The following is a 16,289-nucleotide window of genomic DNA, read 5'->3' on the forward strand; positions in this document are numbered from 1 at the left end:
AATTTGCAAGACAGCACCGTATATAATAAATGAAACATAATTTCTAATTCCAGGTATGAATGAATGGACTAAAATAGAAAAGGTCTGGGAATTTGTAGATTATTGGAAGAATTGATCTGAAGGAGTCATTTGCATGTGTGTGTGTGTGTGTGTGCGTGTGTGTGTGTGTGTGTGTGTGTCAGCAGTGGGTCACAAATATTTTTACTACCAGTTCGGCCATGCTCCCATACAAAACACTTGAAGCATCCGGATGAGTGAGCGGGGCCTTCTGTCACCACTACTACTGGTTTGGCTGAACCAGGCTGCATCGGGAAAAACTCACCTCGTGTGTGTGTATATGTGTGTGTGTGTGTGTGTGTGTGTGTGTGTGTGTGTGTGTGTGTGTAATGAGTGGCCATGTAGATTTGAATAATAAAGTTCAAAGTACTATTTTCTTGCTGCATTGAGAATATCTAAATTGCTCAATAAATGCTTGTTTTCTAAAAAAAAAAAAAAAAACTTTTTTTTTTGCATATATATTGCCTGCATTATTACATCAAACTTTAGGAAGGTCTAAATGCTTCTCAGAGAACATTCCTCTGGTGGCGTTGTTTAAACTATGATTTCATTAAATATACCCCTTCTATGTAATAGAAATATCAATACAGTGAAAATTCAATTTACACATTCAAATTAATATAATTACCTTGCCAACAGGCACCAACAGTGAGTTGCATTGCTATATGTGATGGATGAATAGGCCAGTCATTAGTTACAAGGTAAGGTTCATATGTTGTACCATCCATATACAAGGTAGCTACTGGGAACTCAACGTTGACAACATAGTAGTGCCATTCTTTATCACAAATCTAAAGAACAAAAGAAAAGGAAAGTAAGTATTACCTAGCTTTTTGAACAACGTTTGGGAGATGATAAAGCAAAACAAATGAACATTGCTATACTTTAAAGTGGAGAGGACTTTCATGATCATCTTACACTTTTATAGATATAGGGTACAATATTTATTTCAGAATTCCCTTTTGCATAAAAAGTGTAAAAATAATACATACAAGATTTGATCAAGTGCTGTGTGATTTAGCCATATATACATGTTTAATTTTTTTTCAAAGTATATGCTATTATAAAATATAATGCAGCAACTGGAAGAAATAACTTGGTAGATTTGTTCCTAGGGATTTTATTAGGATTCACTTCCTATGCAGAATGAACACCAATAGGAAAGAAGAAAGGCTCCATCTCTTCCTCCCCTTCTCAAATATTCATCGATAAATATTAGAACAATTTCTTAGGGGTAATTATATCTATCTATCTATCTATCTATCTATCTATCTATCTATCTATCTATCTATCATCTATCTATATCTATCTATCTATCTATCTATCTATCTATCTATCTATCTATCTATCTATCTATCTATCTCTATATATCTATATATCTACATATCTATATATATTAAAGGGAAGGTATAATTTTAATCTACAAGTTAGAGAATAAATAATAATACAATCACCATTTCTCTAATACAGTATGAAGGCGCCCCCTAAATTTTCTTCACAATTTGGCAACAACTTGTTACCTAAGGAATCTATTCAGATGGATTTGTTTAGTTATAATTCATGATATCTATTTGTTTAGAATGCTAAAAAAATGCAAGCAGAAGCATAATTAAAAACATAGCTGTCATTATCTGTAAGCTAATAGTTATAACCTGTTAATTATTACTGTAGCTACTGACTCTATTCCATCAATTATAGGCTCTATTTAGAATACTGAATCCAATCCTGGGCATTTTAAGAAGGATGTTATCACACTTGAGAATATCCAGAGGAAAGCAACTAATATTATAAGAGCTTGGAAGGGAGAAATTACAAGGAATCGGGCATGTATAGAGACATAACTATGTTCAAGCTGCCATATAGAATGTGGAGTAGAATAACTTAGAGTTGTTTCAGGTGGCAAGGCATGATAGAAGGGTTTCAAAATGACTAACATGCAGATTTCAGCTGGACATCAAGAAAAATTCTTAATAGCAAAGTAGATTCTTCTTTATTAAACTATTTAAACAGATGCCAGATTTGTCAGGTATAATATAGTTGTGGATTCCTACAGCAGGTAGGGAGGTGGACTCAAGGATCTCTGAAGTTCCCTTCAAACTATATATTCCACGTTTCTTTTAAATAGCAGCTCATTTCACAAGATAATACATTTAAGATCAGCCACCTGAGATAAAACAACTTTATGCAAGATCTGGCCCAGGGGTTCTTTTTTATTTTTGTTTTACTTATATTGGTACATATCCCTGTGCTATACACATATTGCTAGAGTTATGTGTAGTTGATTGTCTCCACTGAAGTGGTTGTCACAGAAACATTTAAATGTATGACCATATTATATGGTATGGCACTTACCATATAATTCTGGATTCCAGAAACTTTATTCAAACACTCTTTTGAAATAAATCATTACAGATAGTCCTGAGGTTAGGACAGCAATTAGGACTAGAATTTCTCTCACTAAGTGATGCAGTTGTAAAGAATGATGTTACCTGAACACTTTGCACTCATGACTGCTGCCTTAACCCGATGCATGGGTCATTGACCAAAGATTTCATTTGAAAATAACATGAAAAGAACCGAGAGTTTCAGGCCAGCAAGTGAGAGCTGTTGGTGAAAGCTATGAGCAGATAAGCCCCATAGATACATGTTATTGAGCACAGGCAGGTGTGTGGGTCCTTGCAGCATGTCCTATGGAGTGTGGGCAGGTGTGCAAATGCCAATTGCAAGCACAATGTTGCATGGGTCCGTGATTTAAAAAGTTTTGAGAGCAATTTGCAATTCCTCCTAGCTTTCCCACTGAATTTTCTTGTACATAATTGTGAGCCAGCTGCCAAGTGAGTGGATTGTGATCATGTGATCACAGAGACATAGAGAGGTCATAACTCCCTTTCAGTGCCATTGCAGTTTAGAATGGTTTCTGAATGGGTTGTCTTAACCCAAGGACTATTTGTAAACTGAACAAGTATTTCCTGCCGAAGTATCACGTTAGAACAACAATTTGGATCTCTTTGATCCAAATATTGAAAGGGGACTCTGAATTAAAGAGTCTGCCCAAATTAAATCAGCATTATAATTGAAGCCTGCATCAGCATTATAATTCAAGGCGTGGGGAAGAAGAAGCAAATATTCTGAATGGACCACTAAAATAATTTTTGTTGAGACAATGCCAGTGCCAATGTCAAATCATTTATAAAATGGAATATTTGTAAGTTGTCTCACATGTTGTAGAAGTTGGGCAATCATGATTTTAGGAAGTCTGTGTTGACACTAATGCATTGATGCCAACATGTGAAGTATAGCAAATATAAATCACTCTTTTTTCTATAATACCTGTGTCTATACCCTCTACATGCTACACTTCAATTTCCAAAATTATACCATTAGTTTCAGATATCTGAATGTCATTAAAGAAACTGCCTTCTGTATTTGCTATCTCAGAAACTTTTCATGAAGAATCCAAGGCAGGTTGATAGTTTTACCCTATCTTCAAACAATTACTGTTTGTTTGTGGCAAATTAAGAAAGTTTTGAATAATCACAATGATGATGTTACATCTGCAGGTAAATAACAAAACTTAGAGAGGAATAAACAATATAGTTCAATGTTGAAGTACATCTATTTTCTTCTATTAAACCTCTGGAGTTGAAAGAACTAATACTGGAACACAGAAACAATTATTATTCATGATAATAGACACAGAAATATTTTCTCTTGCTCTGTCACTTACCCATCACTGCACGCACGCACACACACACACACACACCCTAACTGGCAGGTTTATTTTACAGTTCACAGAGGGTTTAATGCTAGTATGGAAAGGAGTGTCAGTGGGTGAGGTTAGCTGGATTTGCCATCTGTCCTTGTTTATTCTTTTATAATGATTGTATATTCTATTTTATTTTATTGGTATTATTGTACATTGTCCAGCGTCAGTTGGAATCTGAGCAATAAACAATAGAGTAAACTAAATGAAATTAAATTAAACTGCTTTATTGGACAGGGTTTCAATCAATCAATTAATCAAACAATCATTTATTGTCAATGCACAACTTGTGTACAATGAAATTGAATGAGCCTCCCTTGTTTTGAAAGGATGCAGTTAGACTGCTGGAATTATTGAAGGTTATGTTGGAGAAGGTTCACTAACATGAGAGGATGTGTGGGAGATAGTATACATAGAACTAAAAGATGAGACTAGGATTGAAGAAGCATGTAAGAAAGGAACTCCTGATTGGAATCAAATATTTGAGATGAGATTGGCAGTGAATCTCACTGTCAGTGAAGAAATAAAAGCTACCATTTGGCAGGCCAATGCTACTAGTAGTGAAAGCAGTGAGGTGGGAAAGGTTACTGTCATTTTCGTTACTAAAGCTAATGCTACTTTTGTTGCTGTGACTGTGACTGGACTGGGGAAGGCTAGAACAAGTAGAATTAGCCCTGGTTATTGTCTAGGTACCCAGGGCCAGCAGAGAATGGTGCATTCTAATGCTAAATTGTCATTGCTGAAGTGCTGCTGATGCTATAGAAACTGGAGACAAGCTATTCATCTCTAGCACAACTGACATACATTATCATAAGCTGGGCCTGTGTTTTATCTTGGAGCAATGGTGATGAAATATATTGTCATCTACCCTTTGCCATGTTAGCTTACTTCCTAGATTACATTTGCTTTGTCAATATCCTAGACCTCTGCAAAGGTGACAGTGTGATTAAAATAGTTTGCCCCAGTCACCTAATGGATCTTGTTGGTTTTCAGCAAGCACTTTAGATTCATTTCAGTGATCTGGCAGGCAATTTCTTCCTGTGCTTTGTGGAATATGGAGATTGAATGGCCTTGTTTTCTGTGTTGATTTCTGATGACACTAATCAATACAGGAAAGGAGACTTTTCATTCATTTTCCCCCTTTTCCAAATTTATGCAGTTAATTTCTTAGCTCAAAAAATACATCAAAAGTGAGTACATGTGAACACATTCAAAATGTGAAGTACGTAATGTCTAGGCTATATGAATGTTCATGCAGAAAAATCACAAATTGATACAGAAATTGATAGAAACTGACAAGATTAATTTATCCACTGAAAAAAGTATGCTGATCCTTGATTCCCCTCTTTGTATGTTTTTTATAAGCTTAATAAGAATGCATCAAGATGCTCTTATTTTTCACATATTTCCTTTCTTTTTGTACTGGAAAATTGGCTAGGCGTGTGTCCTGAAAAACTGTGATGCTGCTGTAATTTTGCAAAGTTTAAACTTTTGGCAGGCAAGTTCAACATACAGGACTTAAATAATTACAGGTTACATTGAGGGGGGAGGTATAGATGCAGAAAATACTTTATAGTGTCTGGGAAAGGCAATGACTTGCTTTCTTGGCAAAACAACTTTATAGGGTGCTGAAAAGTATCCTGAATCTGAAGAAGTAAGAGTGCTAAGGAAGCAAACGACTGATTTAGTGAGAGTGTATAAAAAAAGCATTTGCTAAAAGGAAACATTTGAATGTAGCGATGTAATTCTGTTAATTGTCAAGCATCTAAATACAATACTCTCCTCTGGATATTTTCAAAATATAAACTCTCAGGCATGGGATAAATCCTTCCAAAATGCACATTATTTATTTTTTTTCTGAAGGGAATAAATAGACCGAGCAATCAATCCTAAGCACAATACAATCATTTCAAGAAATCAAATTCTGAAAATGTGGTTGTTGAGGCTGGCAGAGAGTGGAAGAAAAGGTCTGATGACAGACTTCATCCTCTCAAGTTCAAAGCCATGTGCTTCAGTGAGTGTACTAATTTTACAGCTTCAGATAATGAAAGCCATATGGAAGATACATAAATTGAATTGAATTTCTGAAATATTTGGCCAATAAAATATGAGGTGAGAATTGAATTCCAATTCTGCTCCCATTTGTAGTAATTTTTCTTCAATAATTTTGTTAATAGCCTTTGTGAAATCCAGATGTGTTGAAAGGTAAATTATTTTTCACCAAGGTAATTTATTTTATAAACAACTGAATTTATTTATTTTATAAACAACTGAATATATATTATCTGCAAAATGACTGTGCAATTATATTAGATTCATTTTTTCCCCATGTTGGAAGCATAGTAAAATATCAAAGTGCAAAAGGATTTGACGGCGACATCACCATTGTCCAGAGTTAGGAAATTCTTTCATGTCCCCGTGAAATTGCGCACCGAAGTGGAATCCATTAATCTACTCCCGCTCGCCTGCTTTCAAATTTCTGGGTTGGCAGGAGCTAGAGCATGTGACAGGAGGTCACCCCATCTCATGGCATCAATGGATCTCAAACACAAGTCTACTGATTGTCAGCCCAACATTCTAATCTCGTGAGCCACCACACTCCTTTTATTAGTTTAACTGTATTTATTAAATTCTGCATAGTTATACATAAAAAGCTTTTTATTGGGTAACATGCAATATCATAAAGTAGACCTGTTCTGGAAATTGGTCCTTCCTTCCTTTTCAAAACAGGCAATTTGCATCAGTACAAAGCAGAAAAATTGCTTTAGAAAAGTCCCTAACTCTCCATAGAAGATACGCTAACGGAACTAGGGGGCCAATGGGTTATGTAACAATGTCTATTCTAACTGAGACATAGACAGTACTGCCTGATCTTCCTATAAAATAATCTCTAAAATTTTGGGAGCTCTAGGACAAGAAAAAAAAGAGACAGTAATTCTGCTTATGCAACTTACTTTCTCACCTGCCTTTTTTTCCTTTCTGAAATATATGACATTAGTGGCAAGATGAAATAATTATGTTTTCCCTTTGGCCTATCTATAAATTCGCATATCAGCAAAACTCTGATTTTTCATTTAGTAACCTTCTTGCTGACTTTTTCAGTTATTTCTTTTCAAAAGTTCAGCAACACTGCAACCTATAATACATTTTTTGCACTTCAAGTCACTATTTATGATCAAGATGATAATGAAAGAGACTAGAACAGTCCATTTACAACAAAGTGAAATCAAAAGCAAGCACAGACCTCTGACTTTCCTGAATATTAATAGCTGCTTTAAAGGCTCACACCTCCTGATATTACCCCTGAGGCCATGAACACAAATGAGACTATTTCAGAAAGTAGCAGTGCCTTGTGACATTGGAGGAGGAAAAGCAATGATATCTTATTTCATCTCTTTCTTTTTTAATATATCTGGAACACTTCTGTATACTCAGATGAGAAGCATGGAAATGATGGAATACTAAAAGTGTCTTTCTTTCTTTATGAGAAGTTAGGACTGAGATTTGCCCTCTTTCTAGAATAAATATTACCCCTAATGACATACGCTCATTGCCTTAACACAGTACATTTACAGAATTTAGTAGGCAATATCCTGTACTCTCAACACCCATTTATCCTCATTTTCTTGTATAACCTGTAATACAACACAAGTCATAAGGATCATGCATAAATCTTCATCTTGGTGGAGATTTTAAATCAATGAGTTGAATTTCAATTTCAATTGTCTGTTGAATTTCAAGATATCACTATTGTGAAAGGTTAGTTAATTCAGGTGCCTCATTTTTATTTAACTGCAAGGAATACAACAACACCATAAGTTAGAACAATTTTCCTTTGATCCTTTGCTTGAGGGCTTTAGGATTATCCTCTCAGCCACAACATGGAGATGAAACATTCCGCTCAGCTACTCAAGAAGACCCATGCTCTCTAAATCTGCCCCTGAGTCTGACGTATCTTTGCCGAGAATATATTATTTTGTATTTTGTGATGCATTTGAAACTGCTCAACTAACAGGATATGTGCCAGAAAAAGAAACAGATGGCTGGAAAGAGCAAAACTGTGGGTATTTGAGAATCTAAAAAATGTACTCTTTGGGAATGAAAAGGAGTCTCTAACTGGTCAGCTCAAGCACTAAAAACAATAACCTGTTGAGTCTCCCAATGTACTTGGATGGGGACAGAAAACAAAGAATTTGCCTTTGGAAGCAGAATGCTCAAAAAGATTCTGTAATAAGCTATAGAAAGGGAACTGACTTGATCTTAAAAAATATTTTGTGATAAGCATTGGAATCTTAATATACTGTATTGTTAAAAGGAAGTGTAATAACTTAAAAAATGTGCCCAAGACAATGCATCAATAATAATATATCTATATAGCGTGAAAATCTACAATGTTAATAATAAATTAGTGTGACGGGGGAATAAATTGGTGAATAATGTATCCTATCAGACAAGGATTCTAAACCCTAATTGCTGACTGCCACATCCTCAGTCTATGCATGATGAACACTGCAAATTGGCACTAGTGTGTCATAATCTGCAAAGAAAAACAGTCCCTCTGAGAGAAACAACTTTGCTTTTCTGGATGGCTTAAGTATTTTATTGGGAGACTATTTCTCTCTATCTTTTTTTCCCATTACAGCCAAGGAAGAAGCTCTGAAAACACTGTAATATGCAATGCAAACAAGAAAGCATGAACAGATACTGAGATGAATTTGGGATGATTTGAAAACCAAATGGATGGTGATATGGCAGCTTGATGATCTATTTTGTCACATGAAAAATAGTGAGGTTAAAGAAAAATAAATAAGAGAATAAAGTATTCCTCAGAATTATCACCAATGGATAGAAAAAACAGGCAGGAATTTTGTTAAGTGAAAACAAGGAGGAGGTCAGAAGAGGCAAGAAATGCATGTGCTAATTGGAATTTCTCATTCAAAACCTTTTTTTAGTAGAAAGTCAGTAGATGTAAGCTTTATAGCCCAGTGAGAGGAAACGATATTAAGGCATTTTTTAAGATTACAAAATATATCCTGTGCAAAACAGATTTTGAATAAGATTTGGCGGCATCTCCTATTATTTAGATGAAAAGCAGCTAAAATACTTCAAGGAGCAAGACTTTTACTATTAGAACTTCTGAAGAAGAAGCAGACAAGGTAACTGAGGCTCCAACTTCTAAAAGCCACTTAATTGGTATCCTCTTCTGTGGAGATGTTTGTGCTCAGATAATAGAAATGGTCTTTGAAAAAAATAAGTCTGACAGAAATAGGTATGTACTTATCGCTTGGAAATTACTTACGCTGCAGAATTTAGATTGAAGCTTTGTTCACTTGCCCCCAAATTGTACGATAACTGTGCCTATTCTGTTTGTGAAATGAATCATTGTGTGTGAGATGGATGAGCTTTGCATGGAGGTGAACAGAAGGTGAGAAGGCAAAGATACTTTGTCATGCTGGTAGTGGATTAAATGTATTATTCCTTATGAATGTAAGAATATTTTATGGAAAACTACTTTTAGATTTCATTTCAGAAACATTTTTATGACACTTTTGCTTTGGAGCATGGCTACTATTGTCTACTAGAAAACAGCTAATAACAACTGTTTACAGTAAAAAAATAGCTAATAAATAATTGGCATCTCTCAATGATCAGCATTAAGGAGTATTTTACTTAGTGCTTTCAGTTCACATACAATACAATACAACACAACACAATACAACACAACACAATACAATACAATAGCAGAGTTGGAAGGGACCTTGGAGGTCTTCTAGTCCAAACCCCTGCCTAGGCAGGAAACCCTATACTGTTTCAGACACATGGCTATCCAACATATTCTTAAAGACTTCCAGTGTTGGGGCATTCACAACTTCTGGAGGCAAGCTGTTCCACTGATTAATTGTTCTAACTGTCAGGAAATTTCTCCTCAGTTCTAAGTTGCTTCTCTCCTTGATTAGTTTCCACCCATTGCTTCTTGTTCTACCCTCAGGTGCCTTGGAGAATAGTTTGACTTCCTCTTCTTTGTGGCAACCCCTGAGATATTGGAACACTGCTCTCATGTCTCCCCTGGTTATTCTTTGTTTATGGATTTATTTTGAATCTCCTTTAAAAAAAGCCTATTTAAAAATCATCCTATGGGGTTTAGCGTAAAATACTCAACTAATCATTCCATTAATTAATTATTTATACATATATATATATATATAATTCTCCATACATATTTATAGGCTAAATAAATAAATAGATTTTGTAAAAACAAGATACTATGATAGATTTCTCATAAACAGAATCTTTAAGATGAAATATGCCATGTACTTTTTCTATAGTTTTGAATGTAAGAATTACTCTTGCTTTAAATGGCCAAAAAATAAATACTCAACATTACTAATATTTATAGTAATTAATAAAGTTAGATGTTGAATCAGTTGAACAAAATGAATTTTTTATTCAATTTGTGATAGTATTTTTTTTGGGGGGGGGGAGTTGGGGTAATTTGTGAAAACCAATTTATTTTGCCCAGGTTTAAGTTCAAGCTATATTAAACAAGTTAGTAGCGGAGTTACATTTATAACATTTGGAGTTAGTTATAATTCATTCTTCAGATATTAACCTTGTCTAACTTCTTTACTGACCTGGAACCAGTCTGTTTCACCATGGTTTATCCAGAGTGCGGCCTCCAGTCCTATACATAATGAGATGTTCTGGGTTTTTCATTTTCGTATTGGATGCTCCATTACTTGTCATGGTCGGTACAATCAAAGGCTTCTATATAATCAATGAAGCACTTATTGACCTTTTTAATATAAAAAATACTCTTTGACTCAATTATCACTTGTTCTTTATTTTTTTCTAAAATCCCTTGAATATCTGTCCATGTAAGGCTGTTACATGCATTGAACCATTCTAAATGTAATTTTTAGCATGTGAAATTAAGGATAATGTAAAATAATTTGTCCTCCATGTTAAATCTCCTTTTGTTGATTTTCTTCTATTACATCCAGTTGACCACTTTGTCAATTTCCAGATTTGTTGTTATGCCATAGTTCTGAAGATATTCCACCAATTCCTATTGCCTTCCAACTCGATAATGACCAGGATGCTGGTCTAACAATTACATTCTAGTATTAGAAATTCTTGTAAATAGGGCATATCTATGGTATCTTAAGTATACTTTTTCCATCTTGTTTGACCTTCTTTGAACCATTTACTATTTGATCATATGTGTTGTTTATATAGATAATTTAGGAATGAATCTCCTCCTGAGTTCAAAGATCTTGGAGCAAATTTTCCATGTTTTTCCTTGCCTTCTTATTTTTTTTTACTAGCTCTTTGCATTTCAGTTTAAGCTTCTTTCTGGATTTTTATCATTGATTTTGGATTTTCTTCTCCTCAATCTGTTCTGACATCCAGCTTGGTTTCTTGGTCTTTAGCAGTTTCTGCACAATTAGCCTTAAAAACTTATTTCATTCACTGATCCTGTACTTTCCTATCAAGCAGGTTCAGAAAATCCTGATGCTTTTTGAAAATATATGTTCAACATTGTCTTACGGAAACTGTGGGGATTTGTTCTTCAGCTTTAGCTTGATTTGGAATTTGAACATGAACAGTTTGTGATTGTTTCACAGTAAATCCCTGATGACATTTTGTGGTTATTTACAACTTTGATTTTCCAATCTCCAACCAGAAACAGCATGTCTGGTTTCCATGTTCTGTCAATTTGAGACTGAACTTGACATGAAGCCTATCCAGCTCCTTTTTTGTGCTAGTTGTTAGAACATAAACTTCACTGACTTTGTGTTAAATAGTTGTTCATAAACTCTTATTGATATCAGTCATTGACTGCATGGTAGGTAAGTAATTTCTTGCAATTGTCAGCCCTTTGGGATAGGCCAGGTAAGGAAACAAACTCCATAATATTTACTGGTACTCTACTTTATTGATACAGGATAAAGTAATAGAATGTTGAAAATCCCCCAGTTTTTTCTTCCTTCCCTCCTATATCAAAGTAAGTTAATTGGATACAATTAATATTTCTTTGTGATATTTGTCTTCCTGTCCTGGAATTTATATATTTTTTATTTTATACATACATACATACATACATACATACATACATACATACATACATACATATGTATGCATATACATACATACATAAACTTACATACATACATAGAACCTCCACATACCTTCTCCAAATTCATTTCTATGATTCTTTACAGCAATATCCTTCTTGCCTATAAAAGCGATACTGTTCCTTCTTTATTTTTTTGTCCTCAACAATATATCCTTTCATGTCCTAATAAACGGTATGATTTCCTCATTGTAAATGTCCAGTTCCAATTCATGTCAACTCATTGGTGTCTAAGATGTCAAATGGCAGTTGTTTCATTTCATTTTTCACTGTGTTGAACTTTCTGATATTCACACTTATTTCTATATCCCCAGTATTCTGTCTTTACAGCTTCACATTTTCTTTTCCTGCAGTTACCTGTTGTTTAAACAGCTTTAAATTAAGTAAACAATTTCATCTTGTTTATCTATGTGTTTTTTTTTTTGTAAAACAGGAGTGGTTTACCATTGCCTTCTCTCATAAATCATGAAACTATTCTTTTCCCATACATTATATTATACTACTGCTGCCTAATGAAGTGTCTATTTGTTTTAGCTGGGCAGATGGGATGATCTTTAAGTCTTGGAAAATAAACTTTCTTGCATCTTCTTTTGTCCATCCATCGCAGGTACCTTATCACCAAAATGTGGCAGTATAGGAGATTTCTGGATTGTAATATAATAATAATAATAATAATAATAATAATAATAATAATAATAATAATAATAATAACAACAACTCCACCGTTGCCGGTCCCAAGCCCGGATGAGAAAGGAGGAAGGTTGGGATCAGGTTGGCATCTGGTCCCGTAAAAAAAACCCCGCCAACCCATACAATATGGTGAAAAAAACGAATAAGAATTCCATACCTCATCGGTCGTCGCGCGGGTTAACAAGGGCCGCGGCGGATGTTGGGGTCCCTGGACATCTGTCGACAAGTGGGCTACAAGTGGACCAGCCAACAAAACGACAAAAATATAGTGCAGATGAAAACCGTGCCATAATGGCCTGTTACTACAACTCAGAGCCAGAAAACAGAGGATATTTAAAGCGAATGTATGAATTATGGAAACAACAATATCCAGATTCAAATGTTAGTGAACAACGACTAGCAGATCAAAGGCGATTTATTATACGGAATAAAGTGTTTAGTGAAGTTGAACATGAGGAAATTCAGGCAAATTGCAAAACCCAAAAAACAATATCACAAGCGGAAATAACTGATATTCAAGACACAACTAAAGACACTATAGTAGAACTCCCAGAAGAAGCTCTCAGGGAGGAAATAACATCACCACCACTAGAACCAGTTATCACTGAACCAACTGATGAACTAACTCAAAAACAAAAAGAATTGAAGGATAAGATCATGGAGCATTTTCTGCTTAATGAGGAAAGGCAACGTTTACCATCACTAAAAACTGTGCCTAAGAAAATTTTGGCCCCTATCATGAAAATGGTTAATGCAGTGTTTTCAACAATTGAACCGGGATCCATCTTGGAAACAAACCAGTTAATGTACAGCGCAGCTGTAATAGTCACTAATGAACTAGGCATTAAAATTAAAGTACCTAGTCACACAACAGAAAAAGCATCAAAGCCAAAGTGGAAAATCCGTCTAGAACAAAAAATCAAAAAATTAAGGGCAGATGCTAGTAACTTAAAGAACATGCATGAGCAACGTCTTAAAAACAACAAAATCATAGATCGGCTAATCAGAAGATATAGATTGGATACAAGAAACATCAATGAAGCTGTAGAGATTGTAAAACAGCAGATAACAGCAACAGCTAGAAAAATTGAAAGATATGAGGCACGAATCATCCAATATAAACAAAATCAGCAATTTCGATCAGACCAACGGCATTTTTATCAAAGTCTTAATGTGAATGGTGACACCAAAAGTGAAAAACCAGAAAAGCAGGCCACAGTTGAATTCTGGAAAGAATTGTGGGAAAATGCAAAGGACTACAACAAGGAAGCAAAGTGGATACATGACTTTGAGAAAAGCATTGGCAACAAACAAATGCAAGTATTAGAAATAACAACTGAGATGATCAAAAATCGAGTTAAAAAGGTAAAGAATTGGACATCACCTGGAAAGGACCAATTACATGGTTTCTGGCTCAAATATCTGACCAGCTTACATGCAATATTGGCCAGGCAACTGAATGAAATTTTACAAAAGGGCCAAATTGATGAATGGTTGACAACTGGAAAAACATACTTGATTCAGAAAGATCCAACTAAAGGAACAACACCTGAAAACTATAGACCAATAACATGCTTACCAACAACCTTCAAATTACTCACAGGCATTATTGCAGATAACATGATGGATTATTTGGAAACAAACAACATCTTGCCAGTAGAGCAAAAAGGCAACAAAAGAAGGAGCAGGGGCACAAAAGATCAGCTTCTAATTGATAAAATGATATTAGAAAATTGTAAGAACAGAAAAACGAACTTAAATATGGTCTGGATTGATTACAAAAAGGCATTTGACTCACTGCCACATAGTTGGATCATAAAATGCTTAGAAACAACTGGCATTAGCAAAAATATTACATCCTTTACTGAAAAGGCAATGAAACAATGGAGAACTGAGTTGGCAGTAGGGAATGAGAGCTACGGAATGGTTAATATCAAGCGAGGAATTTTCCAGGGTGATTCACTTTCACCTCTTCTCTTCATCATCGCAATGATCCCACTATCAGTAATCTTAAAAAAAATGAAATTAGGCTACCAAACAGCCAAAAAAGCTGAAAAAATTTCGCATTTACTATATATGGATGATTTGAAACTCTATGGAAAGTCAGAAATAGAAATCCAATCATTGACAAATACAGTCCGAGTATTCAGCACCGATATTTCAATGCAGTTTGGCATGGAAAAATGTGCCACTGTATCCATAAAAAGGGGCAAAATCACTGCATCTGAGGGAATTGAAATGCCCAATGGCCAACTAATTAAATGCAAAGAAAATGACGCCTACAAATACTTAGGCATTCTGCAGTTGGATAACATCAAGCATGGAGAAGTAAAAACTATTGTCAGGCGAGAGTACACCAACAGAGTTAAGAAAATTTTGAAATCTAAATTGAATGGTGGAAATACAATCAAGGCCATAAATACCTGGGCAATACCAGTTATAAGATACACAGCTGGCATAGTTAACTGGACACAAGCTGATTTGGACCTTTTGGACCGAAAAACCAGGAAACTAATGACAATGCACTACAGTTTACATCCACGTGGTGATACTGATAGACTATATCTGCCCCGAAAATCAGGTGGCAGAGGATTATTACAAGTGAAGCAAACAGTTGAAGAAGAAAAACATGCACTGGCTGATTATTTAAAAGACACTCAAGAACATCTATTAATCGAAGTAAAGAACAAAAATCTACTGAAGGCCCAACAGACAAAACAAGAATACAGAAAAGATGTGATAAAATCAAGAATGGAGAGTTGGCAGAACAAAGCACTGCATGGTCAATTTCTGGAAAAAATAAAAGATAAAGTGGACAGTGAACAAACTTGGTTGTGGTTAAAAACAGGTACATTAAAGAAAGAAACAGAGTCACTAATCCTGGCTGCGCAAGAACAAGCTATCCGCACAAATGCCATTAAGGCCAAAATCGAAAAATCCTGTGATGATGCCAAATGCAGACTTTGCAAAGAAGTTGATGAAACTGTTGATCACATACTCAGCTGCTGTAAAAAAATCGCGCAGACTGATTATAAATTGCGGCACAATTCAGTAGCACAAATGATCCATTGGAATTTGTGCAAAATTTATAATATTAAAACAGCAACAAACTGGTGGGAACATCAGCCTGAAAAAGTCACCGAAAATCAGATGGTCAAGATCTTGTGGGATTTCCGTATACAAACCGACAAAATACTGGTGCATAATACACCAGACATCACACTGGTTGAGAAAAATAAGGTCACAATCATAGACATCGCAATACCAGGTGATAGCAGGGTCGCCGAGAAGGAACATGAAAAAATCGCAAGATATCAGGACTTAAAAATCGAAATTCAACGACTATGGCACAAACCAGCAGTGGTAATTCCAGTGGTAATTGGCACACTGGGTGCTATTCCAAAAGCACTGGAATTACATTTAAAACAGTTAAAAATTGACAAAATCACCATCAGTCAAATGCAAAAAGCCGCACTGCTTGGATCTGCACGCATATTACGAAAATACGTTATGACGTCCTAGGCCCCTGGGTGGGGCCCGACTAGTAACCAATGCCAAATCCGGCGAAACAACTGGCCGCTGTGATACAATTGTATAATAATAATAATAATAATAATAACAACAACCACCACCACCACCACCACC

The 16,289-nt window shown here is 35.2% G+C and overlaps 1 protein-coding gene across 1 annotated transcript in view; it reads right to left on the reverse strand.

Moving 5' to 3' along the window:
• CLSTN2 (calsyntenin 2) overlaps window positions 1-16,289 on the reverse strand; it is a 250,215-nt gene that overhangs the window by 31,149 nt on the left and 202,777 nt on the right. Inside the window, exon 9 of the mRNA XM_087725500.1 lies at window positions 686-848. Coding sequence (XP_087581626.1) covers window positions 686-848 — 163 coding nt within the window. The remainder of the gene's footprint in view (window positions 1-685; window positions 849-16,289) is intronic.

This window comes from Thamnophis sirtalis, unplaced genomic scaffold (genome assembly GCF_051295495.1).
Source record: "Thamnophis sirtalis isolate CommonGarterSnake01/CBP01778 unplaced genomic scaffold, rThaSir2_p1.2 scaffold_11, whole genome shotgun sequence".
Classification (NCBI taxonomy): Eukaryota; Metazoa; Chordata; class Lepidosauria; order Squamata; family Natricidae; genus Thamnophis; species Thamnophis sirtalis.